The sequence below is a fragment of the Phodopus roborovskii genome, unplaced genomic scaffold, assembly GCF_943737965.1.
Source record: "Phodopus roborovskii unplaced genomic scaffold, PHOROB, whole genome shotgun sequence".
In the NCBI taxonomy this organism is placed as follows: domain Eukaryota; kingdom Metazoa; phylum Chordata; class Mammalia; order Rodentia; family Cricetidae; genus Phodopus; species Phodopus roborovskii.
The window spans coordinates 115,817-137,771 of record NW_026126613.1 but is presented as its reverse complement, the minus strand read 5'-3'; the positions used below and the strand labels follow the sequence as shown (position 1 = coordinate 137,771).

The following is a 21,955-nucleotide window of genomic DNA, read 5'->3' as shown; positions in this document are numbered from 1 at the left end:
AAATATTATTCATTCTGATTCAAGCCAACCAGGAGTTAACTTCAGTGAGACAGTCAGCTTGGTTTCAACCAAGCTTCATCCCTATATGGAAAAAAGATGGCCAGGAAAGCAGCCTAGACATAGGGAATTTACAGACAAAGATGGAGATAGATAGAAATGAGAAAGTGTAGCCATGTTCAATCCTATCACACAGAGAAATCCACCTGATAGTTTATGTGTTCTTCAAATCCTCTTTATGTATGTAGATTTCTAATGAGCTTTGTATTGTTCAAAATACTTAGCCATTTTTACAATTTAATAATATGGGATAAATACTTTCCTTGTGACCTAATACAATTCTGTGTCACCCTAGAGAACTTTTGTAGATATTATTTTAATGTACACAATGCTTACTTAACCAATGCCCTATTGCTGACATCCCTTTTTTATTGTGTTTGCTGATTACACCCAACTGTGTTCTGTGATGAAGATTTTAGTAAATTGATGGATAACAAAATTATTTTCTGAGCCAAAGGATATGAAGATGACCTAACATAATTCCAAAGATTCGGAGTACTGGGATGAAAGCTTTCACTAAAGAGTAGGAATAATGGTATGCATTTTGGAGCTTGTTTGTGGAACATCCCCCATTCTGATTGTTCATGGCTGTGATAGATGCCAGAAAAGCAGACAGGTATGATGAAGACTGACCATGAAAACCTGTTCCTTCTGTATGGAATCTCTGAAACAGAAAGTAGGCTTTTTTTAAATCCTAAGAATGATGATTCTTTTATACTTTTAAATCTGTCTTATATTTTGATTTCTCTTAATTTCTCTTTCACAGTCACCTGTATAAGACTCTAGCAAACACACAGGGCAGCTTAAGGGCTGTCACTCGAAGACTCAGTGATAGATTCACTGTAGACAAACAGAATTTAAATGTGCCTTTTTATTTGTTTGGTTTTGTTTTGTTTTCCGAGGCATGGTTTCTGTGACAGCCCTGGCTGTCCTGGAACTCACTCTGTAGACCAGGCTGTCCTTGAACTCATAGAGATCCACCTGCCTTTGCCTCCTGAGTGTTGGGATTAAAGGCTTGTGCCACCACCACCTGGCTTAAGTGCTTTTCTAAAATTTAAACATCAAATGTCCAAAAGTGAAAAAGACAAGAACATCAAAATGTGGTAGGGAAAACTTGGCACATAAAATCATGAGTGTAAAGTCAGCTCCTGAAGTTAGAAACAACCCTGAGCTTGGGTTTTAGAAATGGGATCACGGACATCAATGCTTCTGAAGCTCTTGGGTCAATGTTCATGCTGGATGCCATTTTTAAGATTCTATGTAGAGAGACATAGAGAGTGAAACTTGGATTTTGCTTTCCTGTTTTTGAAAGACTTACAGTTTTAATTATGTGCACATGTGTGTGTATGTCTGTGTCTGTGTGAGTACATACATATGAATGCAGGTCCCTGGGGAGTCCAGGAGGTTATGCTGTGTCTGCTGGAGTCACCAGTAGATGTGAGCTGTTGGAAGTAGGTGCTGGGAACTGAACTCCGGTCCTTAGCAAGAACAGTAAGTGCTGCACTCTTAAGTGCTGGACCATCTCTCCAGCCTCCTCTGCATTTTCCCGTGTTCTAGAAAATTTACATTCATGACCACACACTATTTAATATACTCAAGAAGGCTTTCTCATACACGTTATTGTTAGCAGTATGGTTTTTCCCTGCTGGCCTGGGCCCACTACTGCTCCAGCCCCAAATAACACACAGAGAGTCTGTATTTGATATAAATCTGTTGGCCAGTTACTAGTTTCTTATCGGCTAGCTCTGTGTTAATGATTCACCCATTTCTATTAATCTAAGTATTTCCACGTGGTCTCATCTTACCGGAGAGAGGGGCAGGTGGTTCTGCTCTCTCCAGTCTCTCCATGTTGACTCCTCCCTACTACTTCCTCCAATCCTCCTTGTCTCCTAGTCCCGCCAGTCTTGCTTTCCTATTGGCCAACAGGGCTTTATTCATTAACCAGTATGAAAAACATATTTACAAAATGACATCTCCCATCACATTATTACCTCCATTTTATTCAAGAGGTATCCAGGGCCTTCAGAGGAGAATTCCTTAAGGTTATATAGTGGCTGGTAAATAGGACTGGAACAGGTTGATTCATGTCCTGGCTCATCAACTTAACCACTCAGCTGTAAGACACAGTGAGGACACAGAGGGGCACAAAGCCAAGCACCAGGTATCCTTAATATTCTTACGTCCATTCCATAAAGAAAGCAGGCACACTGTGATAACTCTCTTTGATGCTTTCCATTCCATAAAGAAAGCAGGCACACTGTGATAAATCTCTTTGATGCTTTCCTTGCACCTTTCCAAACAGGGGCTTGGGAATTTCTGGTAAAAGCTCTGTTCTTTGGGACTGCCCTGTCTACAGCAGTCTCTTCAATGACCTTGCGTATCAGTTTCTGTACATGCTGTCACCTGAAAGTCCTAAGGCAAGGGATGACTCACTCACTAATGACCAGACCCAGGATGCTGATGTGTTGGAGGAGTCAGCAAGTGTTTGGATGGAGGCAAAGGAATCATCATATTTGCCGGGGAACCAAACAAATTCCAAAGTCCAGGGGCAGGTTGAAGTGACAGAGGTCATTTTTCTATTGAGAGACCACAAAGCTAAAAGGTGACTCCTTGAGTGCCTGTCTACCCACACTCATCCAGCTGATACCTGCCCCCATAGAGAATGAGTACATAATGAATTTGGACTTTTATTGGATGAAATTTAGGTTAGAAGAAAGAATTTCCTGAGAGTGATGGATGTTCACTGATAGATTTCTAGAATGGGTTGTGAAATCAGTTTCTTATGTATAATTATTTTTTAAATGGGGCATCATCATATTTACCCAGTGTGTCTCAAGAAGCTGTTGACAAAGATTGGTCTGGAACTGTATGTACCGACTAGATTAGAAAGGCAGGCATCCTCAGGTGACTCTATGACTGCATGAAACAAAGATGTCTAAGATGGAAGAGTAGTGTTACTTCCAAAGTTAAACCCTTCCTTTTGTAGGAGGTAGAATAAATAGCCCCATCTTTGACTTGCAGATTGATGTATAGATATATAAAGAAGCAACGGTGAATATGGTTGTTTAACCAAGGTTAAAGAAGGTCAAATGACATTTTAATTAAATTGATTAGTCATTTTTCCTTGTGTGTGTATGTTTGTGCGCACGTGCACATATATGTACATGTATGCGGAGGCCTGAGATGGATGTTGGAAATCATCCACCACCACGTTTACCTTATTCACTGAGGCAGGTCCCCCAGTTAAACCCAGAGCTTGCCCACAAGGCTAGTGTCACTGCCCATCTTTCTCAGGGATTCCCTGTGTCCACCTTCGGAGGCTGGATTCTCAGGTGGGTTTCTTCTTTACCCAGCATTTACAAAGGTTCTAGGGACCAAAAATCTAGCCCTCCTGCTCTCAAGGCAAGTGCTTTAACTTTTAGCAATCTCCCCAGACCTCAAGGACAACATCAACAGAAACAGAATTTGAATAACAAGAGAAGTATTTTAAAGTGGTGGAAGTAGATTCTCCCATCAATACAAGGGCAACAGTAAGAATTGTGGCATACGATATTATATCTGATTGCTTTCAAATCGAATCATATGCATGTTGGAATTAGATGTAGCCACTGGGTTTTCCTTCTTTGGATAGTTTCAAAGTTTATGCCCATTGTCAATACTTTTCCTAATGTTGCTATTGCATAAATAGTCCAATCATATGGCCTTAAAATTCTTCAGTTATTCAAAATAGGGATTTCTTAGTGACTCCTGGGCCCTCCCTAAATGCCATTATCAGCTGATTGGATGTCAGTTTATGCCATATCTTCTTTTACTCTGTGATTCTTTTTTTTTATTTAATTTTATATAACAAAGTCCAATTAAATGAAAACAAACATACACAATTTTTGGGAATTTGGGCGTTGTTCTTTCCAAACTACTTCCTGCTGGTAAGGGGCGCTGTCTTGGGGGGATTCGAAGAAGATTCAGATATCCTGGCTATAGTCTGTAGGGCTGTTTTGTCCAGCTGTTTTGAATGTAGGATCAGCTTGTACTCTGTTTCAGGCGGGCTGGCGTGATCAAACCACATTAGTCTGGAAGGAATCCACATCTTTTCATTTTCTGTGGAAATAAAAATAGAAATCCTTTTCCCCAGTAACTTGTCCTTCAACTTAAATTTTGGAGTCAAAGCATTTTTTTTTAATTTAATTTATTATTTTACATGTCGATCCCAGTTCCCTCTCCCTCCCTCCCTTCTTCCCTCCCTTCTTCCCTCCCTCCTTCCCTCCCTTTTACCTTCTCTGCCCTCTTACATGCACTCTAAACACCCTCCCCTCCCATCCCCCCACTCCAATTCCATATGTAGGGGAATGCCATCCAGTTGGGGTCATGTAGATCTGACAGGTCCTGTGAACACAGTATGTACTCACTCATATATGGATTTTAGACCTAGATCAAATGATCACCAGCCTATAATTCACATCAACAGATGAACTAGGATACAAGGTGTATTCTAAGAGAGTTATATAAAGTCCCTCACAGAACTGGGAAGGGACAAGTCCCCCAGAGCTCACGTGAAGTGGGGGAGGACAGTGAATGGAGAGAGAAGTAGGAGAAAATGAGGGGGAGGAAAGGAAAACCTGTGCGACCAGGAAGATTGAGCCTGGTTAGGAATAGAAGATAGGAAAGAGAGAGACAGAGACAGAGACAGAGAGAGAACATAAAAGAGGGAGCCAATATTGGTTTGAAGATAAAATTGAACACAAAGAAAGGTCGAGAGAACTACAAGACTGCTCCCATCTAACAATCTCAGCTTCCGTGGAAAGGCTACCATAAATGCCCTTCCCGGAGAGTGAGATCAACAACTAACTTCTCCATGGAGCCCTCAACTAATGCCTGTTGAAAATAGGAGCAAACACCCATACATAAACACTGAGTCGAACTAGAACCCAGAAGCAGATGGAGAGGACAAGACCATGCGGCAGAAGCACATAGAGACAGCTTACCTGAACAAGGAGGAGCTAACGGCCACTGGACTGATAGCTGGGAAGCCAGCATGGGACTGACTCAGGCCCCCCTGAATATGGGTCTCAGCCAGAAGGACTGAGCAGTCTAAGAGACCTCAGACAGTGGAGCCAGGATGTATCCCTGGTGCACAAAAGGACTTTGGGAACATATCCCCCATGGAGAGATAACTGCCTTAATCTAGAGACAGGAGAGAAGCCCTACTCTGTGATTCTTATATTTTTGGTTGTGAGCTTATCCTTTAATGGCTGAGCCATCTCTTCAGTCCTACTCCATGATTCTTTTGTCCCATGGCTGAGGTAGAGATGAGCACTTTCTGACATGATTTTTCTATTTCATGGGCTACTCTTTCCGTTGCCTCTTACTCTCTAGGTTTCAGACAACACTGTAACAGGAACCAAGTCTGTCGTAAACTCTGTTATGTTGCAGCAACATATAGCACAATTTTACATTGTAATCTTATGCCAGATGCCTCACTAGAGAGTGTCACAGAACATCATTCTGTAAACTACCATGAACCACCGCCTGCTCCAGAATGACTCCTTACTGCCTTTAGACCTGCGTCTTCACATCCATTTCTATTCTTCTTGAATGTCAGCCTTTCCTTAGCCCATGCTCCTATAGGGCCAGATTCATCCTTCTGTCTCCCAAGAGTATTTCTCTATTCATCCCTGCCCATTGACCCCAAACCTATTACTTTTAGAGTTGTCTTCTTTTAATACAGCATATGCTTAGTGCTGTATTTTGTGTACCTGTGTTGTATTTCCACAACCGACTGTAAGCTCGTGTAAGGAACCAAATAACATAGTAGTTTTGAGTAAGAACTTTTAAGTTTTAAGGCTTAGATACACCAATGGGTTTTCCTGGAAAACTAGCTACTATGCCCGAACTTCCAAGTCTGCACTGGTAAAAGGGGGATATGTCACTTACATGGGTTTGCCAAAGTGAACAAATTAATACTTGGCTGTTTAGCCCAGCATCACTAGACACACAGCCAATACATATTAAATTGAAGTATAAACCCATATATGGGTTATCTGTCACGCAATGCCATGTCCTGACCGAGTGACAGTGCCTTTTTCTGAGTCTATTCACAGTGTCATGAGGCTTCCCAAACTCGTATTTATTGAGACTGGCATCTCACTTCCTCCCTCATGCCGTCTCTTACAGATGAATAAGGCATTTGCTGGCTTCCTCTCTTCTAACCAGTCAGTGTTTCTTGCTTTGCTGTGACTTGTTTCCACAGTCCAGGGACTTAGAGTTCTCATGATGTGTTAATTTTTCCATCCAACTGTCTCTAAATTAGATTATGTAGGGTATTGCAGTTGTCAAAGGGCAAAAACATAATTCGATCACAAAATCTTATGAAAAAGGACACAAGAAAGCTTTTTTTGTAAACATACAGGGCAATCAGTGCTTAAGACATTTTCACAGATGTTAAAATTCAAGTTACAAGTCCTTTCTGGAACAAAGTATTTTATAATTGTTTGACTAAATAATTGCTGTATTTATCTGACACCTTATTTTTGTTTAAAAATAAGCCAGTTTTTCTAAAAATATTTTTAATCACATTCTCCTGGACTGAAGGCATATATCCTTTGCTAATTCTGAATATTATCAATATTAATTATTGTTATTATTAATTTTGTTGGTGGTGCTTTTTGGGGATACTCTAGAGCCCTCATTTTCCTAGAACCTGCTATATATTAGGTTGAACTTGAAATCACAGAGCTCTACTTATCTCTGCCTTCTGAGTGCTAGGTTTAAAGGCATGTATCACCATTGCTTACAGTACTGAAAATTATTAGTGAAATCCTGACTATGTGATAGATAAAACAATTTGCCTTATTTTAACTGTGCCATTTTAATAGTTACTAAGATCCTGTGATTTTTGTAAACTCTCTACCCACTGACTGTTTATTTTAAATTATTTGTTTATATCCCTACACATGTCTCGATTGGCCTTGTCATAACAAATGCTCTTGAGTGAAATTTTCAGTAGTGAATTTAAGTATACAAAACCGTTCTAAGAATTAAACGTACACCACAGAACAAGTTATATGGAGATATTCTCATGAAACTTAGGGTCTTGGGAAAATAAACCATAAGCAAGCATATTAGTTCTAGATATTGGGATTAAAATAGTGAGCATGACCAAGGTTTACTCAGAGGATAATTTAAGCTAATTAAAAGGCTTTTCAGATAAGGTAGAATGACTATTGAAATATGATTGGCAACGTTATCTGCTAGAATATTTGCTCAGATGCTAGAAACAGGCTGGTGCAGAAAATGGATGCTTTTGGGGTCTTCCAGGAAGAGAAAGGCAGCCACGGTGGTAAAGAAGGTGATGGAAGGAAAGACAGAGTTGGAGAAGATGGAAACATCACCCTGAGTGTAGCCTGGTAGTCTAGATGAGGTTTTATTTTCGGTTTAAGCATGTTCTGTGAAAGAGCAGTACAGTGTGATTCACACCTTAGCGCCGCACTAGGTGTGAAATGAACCACTGCCAACAGGAATGGAAGTGTCAACTCAAGAGGCCAAGTCAGTGGCCTGGGTAAGAACTGACAGTGCCTGGTGGAGAGCATGCTCTAGGTGGTCCTCCCCGATTCCTTTCCTCCCGTTCCCTGATCTAGCTCTTACTTAAAAGTTACAGCACAAGTAGACACACCTGTTAATCTAAGCAAGCTATTAGTTCTCCCCTTTGGGGACCATCTTCAGTGATCGGCTGACAAGAATTCTCTTGCTCAGAGGTGAGGCTGACCTTGTGGAATGAGGTTCTCCATCACCTCCTGTGGGACCAGCCTGCAACTAATTGTTAGCTGAGACAAGCTTCCTGCTTAATTAGCACCTGTCTCCTATTCTCCTCTGCATCTCTGCTCCTCTTCCCCTCCATCAATTCCTTGAGCAAGAATCTTTATCTCAGTCTACTTTTCTTAGGGAGCATTGCCTAAAACATGGTTTAGGACAGGAGAGACTGAAACAGAGCAGAGAGACTGGATTAAGATTATTCTGGATACAGAGAGTATAGAAATGGATCTTGTATGTTGGAAGAAAAAAGCCACAGATAGATACTAGACTAATTCCTAAATTGTGTTATTGAGAAACTTGGTGGAGGAGAGGCTAGAACTTCTAGTAAAAAGTATTGGGAAGAAGCACGTTTGCAAAATAGAGAAGGAAAGGGGGTTAATCTGATACGCTAAGTCTGAGAAGTCTCCAAATGGATATGTCAGGCAGGCAAATGAATGTCATAGTCTTTTACTCCAAAGGACAAAGTTACAGTAAGTGTCTAAACAGTCTCATTCATACAACACTTGAGGGCACACAGCTGAAAGAGTCGCTGGGGTTTGAGAGTTTCCCATGATGGGTTCCCAGCATGGCAACATTCAGAAGATGAGCACTGATGGGAAGTAAGTAAAGCAAATGAAGCAAGGGATGGCCTTTTAATAGTGAGGGCACTAGAGAGGGCTCAGTGGAGAACCAGTTACATAAAGGGCTTTAAGGGGTGTGTGACTATATGAATGAAAGTTGTTGATTAAAATGAAGGTCATAGGTTATGACAACAGGGTGTAATTAGTAACTCTAATAACAGAAGGCTTTGGTGAAAGACAGTTTTGAGATGGTGGACATCTGAATGTCCAAATCCACGAGGCTTAAACATGAAATGTGTGCTCGCTTTTAACATACCAATAAAATGGAAAAAATATTTCACTAAGGAAAAAAGAAAGCAGAAAATAAGGTGAGAATGGAAAATTGAGAAGCAAATCTGTTACCTACGGAGCTGTTTCTGTGGGAGTCGGAGTAGCAGATGAAATAGTGTCTACTTTAGGGGGTGCAGTTAATCCAAGATATATTTTCCTTGAGTTGACATGCTAGAAGGAAGAAATCCATTATCCAGGAAAGAAGAATTACAGTAGAAAATATTAGAATAGACAAGAAATGATGGAGGCTGTTGACCTTGAGCCGGAGTTGGCATTGTCCCCAAGCACTTAATACTTGCATCGGGAAGAATGACAGAAGCTATGAGTGTCAGTGCAGAAAGATTTATAGATGTTGCAGTCAGCGGTTGGATTAATTATTAACTTTCTTTCTGTGTTCCTGTTGAAACTAAAATGAGTACTCCAGTTGATCAGGTGGCGGTAGAGTGCATACTTTAGAGATTTTACAGGACGTCACATCTAGTCTAAGTGTCTCTGTCTTAACTTGGAATCCAGATGAAGCCAGTTGACCACCATAATCCAATGAGCTCAACTTTCCCACATGGCTAAAATATAGGACAGGCATTATTAGTCATGGCTGTAAAATAGGGCGACAACCCATTTCATAAGAGATGTGCAACTGTGGATGAAGGCCGGCCTAGCTCGTGCAATTTCTGTTGGCTTTCATAGAGTGGGTTGTTGGCTAGATCTGAGAATGTGTGTTCCTCTGAGGCCTCCTCTTTACCCCAGTTAGACTTAGGGGCAATACCCACCCCCTCGTGCGTGCACCACTCCCAGACCGACGAGTCTTTATCCCAGTTAGCAGGGCTGTGGCTGACGCTGAGACCTTGAACATCTTGTTGTTTCCGAACAGGGAATTACGGCGAGAGTGGAATGGACGCTTTCAAAGAGCTGGCTGCCCAGGAGGGTCTCTGCATCGCACACTCAGACAAAATCTACAGCAATGCAGGAGAGAAGAGCTTTGACAGGCTCCTGCGCAAGCTCCGGGAGCGGCTTCCCAAGGCCAGAGTTGTGGTCTGCTTCTGCGAGGGCATGACGGTGCGGGGCCTCCTGAGTGCCATGCGACGCCTGGGTGTGGTGGGCGAGTTCTCTCTCATTGGAAGGTAAATCTCAGTCTCTCTCTCTTCTCCTTTCCCCTCCCCTCCCTCTCCCTCCTTCTCTTCATCCCTCCCTCCCTCTCTCCAAATTTTGGGCACGTACATGAATTCTTTATACCAAACCAAGCCTCTTGACTCAAGGTGAAGGGCACAGGCAGCACAGAGCTGAGCGCTTGCATCCCCCGTCACGCAGAGGCAGAGCAGACCTGCTGGTGTGTCCCGGATAGAGAGAGACATGCTGAGCAGCAGGACTGGTAACATGCTGATGAGACGCTTTCAGAGACATGATGTGTTTGTCAGGCTGTCTCCTTGTCCTGGCAAGTAGTCCGTTGCTTTGACTTCTTCCAGATCCGATGCCCAGCACAGTATACTGGTGGAGGCAGGAACAGAACATAGATATTAAGAGTGGGAATTTAAAGAACCTGGCTGAATGGACATGGTGACACACAGTAGGACCTTATGGTGACATACTCCCTTGTCATACTGTGTGTGTGTGTGTGTGTGTGTGTGTGTGTGTGAGAGAGAGAGAGAGAGAGAGAGAGAGAGAGAGAGAGGAGAGAGAGAGATTTCATGATGTTCCAGTGTGATTTCTGCAGATGTCTTGTGATGGGTTCAACTTCTCTTTCCTCTTTCTGGAGGATACGGACCCATTCCCAGCATCCTTTATTTTTTCACTATACGCTTTTGACCTAACAGATTCCTTGCTTACTTATCATCTTAACATTGCCCAGATGAACTGCCGTTTATCTACCGATTCTACCTCAGTACCCCCACACACCTCCAGGTTTTGGGGCCCCCTCTTTCTCCTACACCAGGTGGGGTGTGATCATGCTGCTCCTACAGAATGGCCTTAATTTCTGGCCTCTTCTATTGGGGGCTGTGGAACAGTAGTAGCAGCATTGTCTTGTCCCCAGCAGACTGTCTTTCTTCCTGTTTCATGGCCATGCTGACGATTCCGAAGTCCACTCTCACCAGCATCTGGAATTAGCAGCCCAGGACACTTCATTGGCTTTGGAGAAACAGGTAGGATAAAAACACAATGAACAAGTGAAGAGGCATTGAGACACTCTCCAGGAAGGGGAGGCCAGGTCACTCTGTGAGTCAGGCCCTGGGAATTACTGAGTTTGGGTAAGATCGGCACATGTGCACTCACAGTCATCACCTTGCCCTGGCCTGCATGATGCAGGCCTGTGGAACCACCTCGAATCTGCATAAGAAAGCAGGCCCTTTAAGGAGATGCATTTGAAGAAGATTCCCCTTCTCTTGCAGGAGGGAAAGGATGAAAGCTGCCTTGTTGAAGTGTTACTCAGAATACTGTTCTTAATATAAGCACTAGGGCAGATGGCATCCACACAGTCACTCTTCAATTACTTCTATAAAATGCCTGCTACTGTTATTCTTTTTTATATAAAGAATGTTTACTTTTTAAAGTCTGATGTTTATCATTTTAAAAGCAATGATACTGAAGTCTCTCTAATATCTTGGGGGGTGACATACCTTAGCTTACGCAATCCTGAACAGATGTGGCAGATGTGAGCTTTGGGAGTGTGCAGACTAGCTGCTCTATGAAGGATGGTGATCAGAAGTGCTGCTCTGACTTCAGTGTAAACCCGTGCTGTGACCGTTGTTGAAAAACCAGGAGAGGTGATGAAGTGACACCTTAAACCTCTGTGGCTCTTGTCTGTATGCTAATAAGGAAACTAAGCTTATGTAAGCAACCCTGAGAGTCTCTCTTACTCATGAAGAGGTCAGCCACTTGTCCTTGCCTTTCACATCCCTTATTGTCTGCCTGCCCCTGCCCTACTGAGTTCTGTTGTTATACCCCTAGGAACTATTGTCAAAATGATCACCCACATCCCTAAGAAAACCACTGGTTACTGTTATTGAGACATGCATTCCATGAGGTGCCAAAACTGTAGCACAGTCTGCCAAAGTGAGGGAACGTATCTCTTCCTTTCTAGGCTGCCTTCCATGGCGGTCTATCAAGCTGGTGTTGGCTCTTATTTCTGTCTCTTAGGAGGTTTTGAAGAAAACAATATTTCATAGCTTTTGTTCATAATACTCCTTGAAGATCCAGGTATGAGTCTACTGGGCAGCATTGACTGCAATCATCCGCATACTAGGATTAACCTTCCCTTCAGGTGACTAGTTGCTCTTTCGGTGGATGAGTTCTGTTCTGAGTATTGCCAGTAGACACCGAGTGCGCTCAGCTCCCTGCTCAGCAGGCGTGTCCAGAATGGTATCAGGGAATTCTAATTAGCAATGCCGAAAGATACACCACCCTCTCAGGACACAAGGTCAGGGGCTCTTCTTTATGGAGTGCATTTTCTTTCCTCTGACATGGCATAATTCTAGCTGCTGCCAGGCTCACAAGAGGACATTTTATAGGTGGCAATGGCCTCTTTTTAGATAGGGAAAGACAAATGAGTCTTAGTGTAGATTGCAGTAGGAGGTATTTCATTATAAATGAGGGGAATTTCCTGAGTGAAGATCTGCATGCCTCCCTCCCATGGCTCCTGTTTCCCTTTACACATCATGGTATATTAGGAATATTTGACATCACTGCCATGGTATTTCAGGATTTCAAGATTTTTGTTACTACCATCTTCCTAAGGTGCGGTTTTCCTTCACTCAGCCTAGCACAATACTCATGCAATTCTCTCCTCACTTAGCTGTTATCATAACAATCTGAAAAATTTAAGTCAAGTGATGCCAGTCCTTACATCTTATGAACAATACCTTAAAAAGCATTCTAGCATCTTTTATAATGAAGTTCATACAAACATTGCCAATCCTCTCCTTGTGGTCAAGTCTTTAAGCAGGTGTTCTATAACCCAGCAATGAACATAAATCTTAGTAAGCTAATTATGAACTAAAAATCTGTAAGCCTGGACTCCATTAAATACACTGTCTTAGTTACTTTTTTATTTCTCTGGTGACACCAGGACCGAGACAACTTATAAAAGAAAGCAATTGACTGATGGTGTTGGTTCTAGGAAGTGGAGTGGAGTCCATGATCATTGTGGTGAGGAGTATAGCAATGGCAGTAGGTGGGTAAACTTGGCACTGGGACAGTAGTTGAGAGCTTAAATCGGGTACACGAGAACTAGGCTGGGAGAGAAGGAAAGATGGAGAATGGTGTAGGCCTTTGAGACCTCAAAGCCAGCCCCTCCTCTATCCTATAATGGGTCAGGCCTGCACCTGAAGCCACGCCCAAAGGGTGTGGCCACCACCACACATTCATTGGCAAGGCAAGATGCCACTACAGTAGGTCAAAAGGGTTTGTGGTTTGTTTGATGCTTACGCTCGTCCTTTGGTAGTGAGCGGAGTACCTTGCTGTACCAAACACACCCAAACATGGGGGTGAAGATGCAATGTAGGCACCAGTGCTCCCTTTCCATGTTCAGTGAATTGTGTAGGTGCTGTCTTCACCAATAGGGCTTGGCTGTCTGCTTGTGGAGAGGAACCTATTGTCTTGGCAGCAGCCTGAGTTGTTTGAGGGTTCCCATGGGACCCCCTTGGCCAACAACTCAATTAGACGTAATGCAATCTAAGCACCTGATGCTTCGTTTGGTGACAAGATACGGTTTCTCCTGAAGGTATCACCGTTTCAATGTAGAAAATAAAAAAGAAAATTAAAAGTCAAAATTATCATACATTTGGGAATTGTCCATAATGGAAAAATAAACTATGCAGCAAGAAATAGAACTTTAAAGGAGATTTCTTAAGGTTAATAAATATTCTATAACAAAAGAATGTATCAGAGATAATGGGAAAATGGAACAAAACAAACCATGGGCCCAGAGTAATGGCTCTAAAGTACCATGTGACCTTGGTTACTCAGTGAGTTCGCCGCTGAAATGATTTTTTTTTTTTTTTCCTGCAAAAACAAAAGATTTGGCTCTAGCTCCTCTTTAGGCATTTTTTTTTTTTTTTTTTTTTTTTTTACAGCGGTCTTAGGATTTATAATATATTCAGATAGTGTGATGAAGGTAAGATCAATAGGAATGCATTTATGGATTCATTTTATCTAATCTTAGTCATGAATTGGGGTTGTTCAGTCTACATTGCCTCATCAGTCACCTTGCTAGACGCAGGACTCATTGAATGAGCTCAGTGTTTTTATCTGTGGTCCTGAATCCAGCCTGCGGGCTGGCAAGAGACTGACTATGCCTTTGGGATCCCCACCAAGGAAGCCGCTAGGTTTGGTTATAGTAACCATCCTGCAAAACAATATTTTCTTGACTCCACCAAATTATTTTCTTAACATTGTTCCTAGGATTACATTCACCTTATCTAGAGGGATTGTTTTGATGATGTAGATGTAGACGTACTGGAATGTACTGCCCGCCAGGCATTCTACATATACTAAGTGTATCAGTTCACTTAACTATCACAGCCATGTGATTAGAGGCTGTGAATTTTATCTGCATGTTGCTACATGGAGAATTTAAGTAATTTCTAAATGCTACACAGAAACAGTCTAGATTTGAACAATTAGCATCAAGGCATTAGCTTCTGTTATTGTATTCCATGGCTTATAAGGTCAGTCACACTGTGCTTGCTTTGTTTAATTGGCATTGGTATCAGTCCTTAATTTGCTTTCTGTTTGTCCCCTCTTCCTGACACCTATTTTATTGTTAGATTCCCCGCCTTTGGAAAAAATAAGCGGAAGTAACCATATCACACAAGAAAGTGATTTTACATTTCTGATTATACTATTTCTCTAAATCCTTTACATTTATTTTCTAGTATTAACTATTTTTGATGATGACTCAACAAAAGGGCTTGTAAACTCCCCCAAAAACTCATTTTATATTTCTCCCACAATACCTCTGTTTCTGAATATACCTATTTATCTATGGAACTGAACTTATACAGAAGCTATCATCGGTCTCTGCATACCCCTGTTTGTCTATGTAATTGTCCGTATATGATATGGAAGCCTATTTGGGACAAGTGAGTACCGCGTCTCTAAAATTCCAATGATTAAACTTCAAGGAATAAGCTAATGGATTTGTTCTAATTCTTAGACTGGTCTTTTAGCTGACAAAAGTAAATGCTAAAATAATATTTATGTTTAAAATATATATGGGTATGCATGAATTCATACGAATTTCTATAGTAGCTATTGTTGGTTGAGCTCTTGACTTCTCCTCTTGTATTAGCATGCATCTTTGTTCCCAATAACACTGCAAAGCTGGTTTGAAATTCACAGAAGTTTAGACAATTAACCTAAAATTTTAAACACAATAAGTGGTAGTGATAGAATTTAAATTCACCATTATATCTCATCACTGCAGAATTGCATTATGTACTAAATTATAGCTGAAGTATCTATTTCATGTGAGAAAATTATTTTACATTTCTGATTATTTTGCTCAATCCTTTTTATTTATTTTCTAGTATTAAATATTTTATATGATGATTCAAAGAACATATAACACATTTTTTAAATCCCCCCAAAAGAAACTGGGATTGATACATAAAATAAGAAAAAAATATTAAACAAAAAAATTTAAAAAGAAAAAAAGAAAAAAAGCAACCAAAACAAGACACCTTTAAAGTTTTTGCCTTAAAGCAGCTACTTCTAAGAGTTGTTGATAAAAAGTGACAGTTAAGTAAATAAAAGGAATTCACAATTTTGCCTGTTTCCTGTGTTTCTTTCTTCTTCCTTCTGTTAACTGCTCTATCCCTTTAAAACAACTATGTTCTAAAATTTCAAATTAATGGAGATAAAAAGACCCCCCCACACACACACACAGAGAGAGAGAGAGAGAGAGAGAGAGAGAGAGAGAGAGAGAGAGCAAACAGGTATAGCCTCAGACATCTCCGAATCATGAATCTGGGGTTCCTAATGCTGACTATGGGATAGAGATGGTCATTTTTTGCTAATTGACAGAACTAGAGTGTGATGGCTGAGTTACTCCACAGCTGAACTTGTGAGGGTCTTCTAGCCCTCATCAGATACACCTTCAGCATCTCATAGAGAGACCAGAGAATCCATACCTACTTTTAAAATCAGCTTTATTCAAGTTCAGCAATATTCAGAGTATATTTTGATAGATCACATCATCTGTAGCATGAACCAAAGCGATGCTTGTGTGAAACATTTCCATCATCCTGAATCACTCCTCAGTATCTCCTCAATGTCTGCTCTCCAACTCCCAGAAAAAGACAAGCATAGCTTCCTGCTACTGGGAAAACCATACTGAATGTAGTCTTTTGTGTCTGAATTGTTTTCTTCTTGTTTTAAAGTTACCACAGAGAGTAATGCCTCCAACTGTGGTGAATGGTATAGTGTCTAGTTTCTTTTCTTTCTTTTTTTTTTTTTTGATTACATTTATTCTTTTGAAATTTCATCCACGTACACAGTGTATTCTGTTTACTTCACCCCTACCTTCTCTTGTCTCCTCCCACCAGTGTTATTCTTTTCCTACATTCATGCCTTTTGTTTTGTTTGGTTAGTTTTGTTTTGTGACCTATGGGTTTACTAGAACTGTCTGGCCACAGGCTTGGAACTATGCACTAGAGTTTTGTAGGCTCGTCACTTTGGTACACAACTGAAGGCCATGCCTGCTCCTCCCCACATTCATCAGTGGCAATAGCTCAACTAGGAAAGGTAGGAACCCATTAACACCTCCCTGACTTATGTTGGCTCTTGATGGGCCCAGTTTTGTGCAGGCCTAGTTCAGGCAACCATAGCTACTGTGAGATCCTGGCGACGGCTGTGTCTTGTCCTAGGGATAACATTTTGTATCTTTTCTCACTATCTTGTGCTCTTAAATTCTTTCTATAATGGTCACTGAACATTACTGGGGTTGGTATAAATACCTAAGCATCCCAGGCAGCCATGAATCTCTGTATTCATCACAGACTCTTAATCATCGAAACACTATTCAGATAAAAGTGCATTGATAGTTTCCTCTTCATTTCTAGGTAAGATTCTAGTGGCACGGACATTCTCATTTGCATATATACTTGCTAACGACAGGAATTTATATTGTCTCAATATAAACCTTCTCTGTTATGAACATTCACAGTCAACTCTTTCGCGGTCTTCTAGCTTTAGTTCTTCTTAACTCATATCTAGACAAGAGGTTATGGGTTATAAATGTGTGATACTTTTAGTTTTAGAAGTCACTTTATAGCAAAGCACCGAACTGTTCTCCAGAGTGGCTGAAAGATCTTGCAATTCTAAGAGCAGTATATGAGAACTCTAAATCCTGCACAGCTTCACCAAAATAGGATCGTCAGTCTTTTCACATTTAGCCTTTCCAGTGGGTGTGCAGTGGCATCTCTGTGTGGTTTTAATTTGCATTTTCCTAATGACTAATAGTATGAGCGCTTTTATGTACTTATTTGCCATTTTAATACATTTGTGGGTGAAATCTCTTGCGTTCAGCTGTATTTATTTCATTGTCAGTTTGTTTGTCTTATTATCGTGGTGTTTTGGATGTTCTTGATCACATTTGAGCAGAAATCATGTTCATACATATGCTTAGTGAATTTTTCTTTGCTCTTGTGTCTAAAACTTTGATTTTGTTAGCGGTGTTTTGGAAGACTAAATGTAATGCTGACAAAGTCTAGCCACCAAATTCTTCTTGTGTGGTTCATGCTCTGTCCATCTGCTCCAAGGTCATATGCCTTTAAAGCAGTTTTTATTTCATATTAGCTATGAATCATTGGGAGTTATTTTTTTATGTTGTGAGATAAGAGTGAGGATTTTTTTAATGATTAATTTGTGTAGGGAGAGCTATTTACCCTGTCAAATAGTTCTTCATTAAAATAATTAATCTATTACATATCTTTTTATAATTTATGTGTAATGTAACTGATCTATCTGCCTATCTACCAACCTTACACTATTAGCTGTATTCTAATCTAGCCCTTTCTTTCTCTACTGTGTAGCCTAGAGAGCATCACTAGGTAGTCACATGATCTGTTTAGCTTATTATTTATTTATCTGTGCACATATTTTCATGTGTATTTATGATTATTTGATGATATAAATGACACAGAACTTTAATATTAAACCATGGTGTCAGACATCTGATGTAGATCACTGGCTTAAACTAAGGTATTAGCAGGTCTGACTCCATTTCTAGTGTCTGCACACAACCAATGGCTTCTAATCTTCCTCTGTCTTCCAAGGCTAACAGAATTGAATGATTTTATCTCCCATTGCTACCTCCACAATTCTTTCGCCCGATTCTCTAACCTTGTAAATGACTTGTGTGCTTACTTTGGACCCGCCTAGATAATGCAGGACCATCTCCTTAATGTAAGACTAGCTTATCGTAAGCTTTGATTCTGTCTGCCACCTTAGCTTCCCTCTGTTATGTACATTAGTGTGTTTACTCCTTTCAATGCAGAGCACTATCTAGATATCTGTGGCTGCCCATTGACCTACGTAGCAATTGATCTTATTGCCCACAAGAAAAGCAATGCTAAGGAAATGGTGAAAAAACGAGAGAGACTAGAGAGGTGGTAGGTTGAAGAAGGATGCAGAAGAGAGGTACAAATTGAAATTGCATGAGATCAGAGGTGTTAATAACGGTCATACTTTTGACAATGGTACCTGATGTGGGAAGGTTAGGGTGTGGAATTTCCACAGGGATAACATGTGAGTCTGGAAGGTGGATTAGCAGCTTATAAATAATTAAGGCTTTTTCTGTATTTCTAGAATTGATTTACTGCAATGTATTTGCCGTGGTGTTATTGGAACTTATTTGTGGTGTGTGTATAACACTTCAAGTGTCTCATAGCTTCTGGAGAAATACCATCAAATGAATCATTGGGGACACTGGGTCATTCATGAAGGAAGGAGGGCTGGATTTTTGAAAAAAGAAATGACTGTGGTTCCCTGATGATGAGGGAATTGTGGGATGTGACTATTTACATGGGCTTCAGTGGTGAGCTTGTTCATGGAGGGGAATTCTTACTCCTGGAAAGAAACCCTCTTATATATGAGGATAAACTAATTTTGAACAGTGAGATGGAAAAGAATCATTGCTTTGACCTTTCTAGAGAGGCAGGACAACCTAGATTTTTTTTCCCTACTTGTAGACTACTTCAGGGTTTTATGAAAAATTCTCTGGGAAGTCTGCCACTTACAAAAAGAAAGTCTGCATATGCCCTGATGTATTTACCCAGAGTTCTTATCATAATTACAACATCAGGTATATTTCATGTTCATAAGATGTAGAGACATCCTTCTCTGCTTTTCTGCCTACCTTTCCCCACCGCCCCTCCCCCTTCTTTCCTTCTGGGTACCACATAGTCAAAACTGGCCTCATCTTCACTGCTCTGACCCTCCTATTCCTGCCTCCCAAGTGCTGGGATGACAGGTGTGAGCCATCATGCCTACCTTGTGCAGTGCTTGAACTTAACCGAGAGCCCTGAGCATGTCAGGAAATCACTCCAACTGAGTGATCTTCCTAGCCCAGGATCCTTTGTTTTATCTGGCATCCCTTAGAAATAAGTTTTTGTTTTGTTTGTTTTTGTTTTTGTTTTAAACACAGTTTAGAGACATTGTGAAAAGAAACATGCCTTTTAGAGCCCACTTTAATCATTTCACATGTATTTAAAACTTTCCTACAATGTATTTTAATCATATTCTTTCCTTTCGTCCAATTCCTCCCAGATCCTTCCCACCTCCCTTCCCACCCAACTTCATGTTTGCTTTCTCTCCCCCTTCAAAAAAAGACCAAAACCAGGAAAAAACCCCACCCTTACCAAATCCAAAAAGAACTTAAAAGAAAAAGAAATCAACACGACAACAACTCAGACTAAAACAAAACAAAATTGCACATAAAGAGTTCCACCATGGATTCCATAACTCCTCGTGACATGTTACTATACCCATAGGGCAGAGAATATCGCTCAGCCCTCATAGAAGCTTCTTATGCTAATCAATAGAGACCATAACTGACCAATGTACAGAGAGGGAAAGACTTTGGAACGCACTACCTTAAATGGGAGGAGTGTCTTCATGAGACGACTCCTTCCAAGGTTCAAAGATCCATGCTGAAGAGGAGGAGGAAAGACTGTTAGAGCCAAAGGTGGTAAGTGACTCCAAGAAAACAGCATCTTCTAGACACCAGGTTATTGATGCATATCTGACCTCACAGCATGCCTAGGACCTTCATAGGTTCATAACAGATAAAATAAGAGCACAGAGAAGGGAAAGTAGGCAAAGAGTCCTACCCCTAACTAAGAAGTTATTAGCAATTGAGACATGTCGCAGGAGAAAAACATTCCCCCCCCCAAATGGAATGAATGACATGAACGACCCAGGGTATATCAACCACACTCTAGAGCGGGCCCCATGTCCAAGCAAGTTGTTGGCCAACACAAAACAGATGGCATGTATTTTATATTTTGGCCAGCTTTGTCATTTTCCCCCCTAGTACTCATTTTCCCTTTGCAGGGGCATATTCACTAGAAGTTACCCAGGCAATCTACCCTTGCCCCAAATATAGGTACAGTTTCAAGAATTTGTGGAAACACTAATAATAAGTAGGGAGTATGATCTAAAAGGTTTGTGGGTTTGATCTTTCTTTTTTCTAATGAGGAAACATATTTTCCTTCTTTGCTCACCAAATATAGCACGTGGAATAGTCATTAAAATTCACTCGTCATTGTCTACCGGGACTGCATACCTAGCTTAAAAAGTACAAGGAAGCTGTAATTGCAAAACTATGTTTCAGGAAAGAAATATAGAAGAGTAGCTTGCTGTCAAGTTTTCTGAAGGAGAATATTGAAAATCATTAAGTCAGTGAACTGATTTTGGGCATTAGATCCATCTGTAAAATAATGACATTGGTTGCTGTAAAGTCATTTAATAAAGCTTGTAACTTCTGAAAGATCAACAAGAGTTCATTAGCTATGCTTCTAATCATTGGATCCGACTGTGTTTTCATCCCTAAGCCTTTGTGCAAAGAGATGAAGGTGTTTGCTGAGCCTGACACTCTGCAAAGAAGGACTTATGAAATGCAAATAGTTTTCATCCATCCAAGGCCTTCTCTTGTAAGGCTTGGCTCGGGGACAGTCCACTTCGAAACCCACTCACTGGGGCTATTGCTACATCTCAGGTTCTCGCGACTCTGCTTCAGAGTTCTTAGCTTCTTGTCACAGGGGTTCTTCTTCTGTGGTGTCACTCACATTACATTCTGCCAAAGAAGTAGGGGGAAGTCATGGTCTTACTCTACCCTACTCCTGCAGGTGATATCCTTCTGCTTTCTCCCGGGTTTGCTCTTCTGAGTAAGTCTTCATGTCTACAAATTCAAGACCGCACAAAGAAGGGAGACTCACAAGGCTGTAATGTGATGCCATGGTTTCCATGGCAGTAGCATTTATGCTTATAGTTGTAGTTAACATTTTCAATATAAGTGAATTTACCTTTCCGTCTTTCTAACTTTTAAAGCTGTAATGTTAGTGACATTGAAGCCAGGATCAGAATGAAACTTTCGCAACGACGCCATTTTGTCAGCCATCGGTACCCTCAGCAAGCTTTGTCATGTGACTTTTCTACTTTCTCCACAGTCATCTTGTTGCAGACTCTGCAAAACCTGTCACTGTTGGTCTGAATTTACCACTAGGGATGTTTTTGTTTTGATTTTTTCGTTTTGTTTTGTTTTTACTGCATAGGACATCAATAAAATATGTTCAAAACAGGAGCATTTTACTTTGTATAGGTTGATTTGACTTAATTTTTCCTTCAAAGTAATACATCATAAAAATTGAAGACTGACTACTCATAATTGCAATTTCAGAATCAAACTCCCAAATTCAAAATATCTTCTGATCTCTTAAACAATTTCTGTTTAAAACACACACACACACACACACACACACACACAATGAAATTTTCAGTTCTTTATGTACAGATAAAATGGTCCCATTAGTGGGCTAAGACAGTGTTGACCCCATCAAATTTCAAAAATACAATGCCACTGAAAGTCTCAGTGCCACTGAACCCTAGGTTTATTCAAACATTTAGTTTGTAAAATTATTGTAACTTTAGAAAAACCTCTAATCCCCTAACTTCATTTGTAAAGGAATCTTAAAATGTATTAAATA

At 40.6% G+C, this 21,955-nt stretch overlaps 1 protein-coding gene across 1 annotated transcript in view; it reads left to right on the top strand.

Moving 5' to 3' along the window:
* The window catches only part of LOC127237789 (metabotropic glutamate receptor 1-like), a 121,510-nt gene extending 100,048 nt beyond the window's left edge, over positions 1-21,462 (top strand). The window contains exons 2-5 of the mRNA XM_051206184.1: positions 9,628-9,877; positions 10,789-10,894; positions 18,201-18,361; positions 21,300-21,462. Coding sequence (XP_051062141.1) covers positions 9,628-9,877; positions 10,789-10,894; positions 18,201-18,361; positions 21,300-21,462 — 680 coding nt within the window. The remainder of the gene's footprint in view (positions 1-9,627; positions 9,878-10,788; positions 10,895-18,200; positions 18,362-21,299) is intronic.
* The last annotated feature ends 493 nt before the right edge of the window (positions 21,463-21,955 follow it).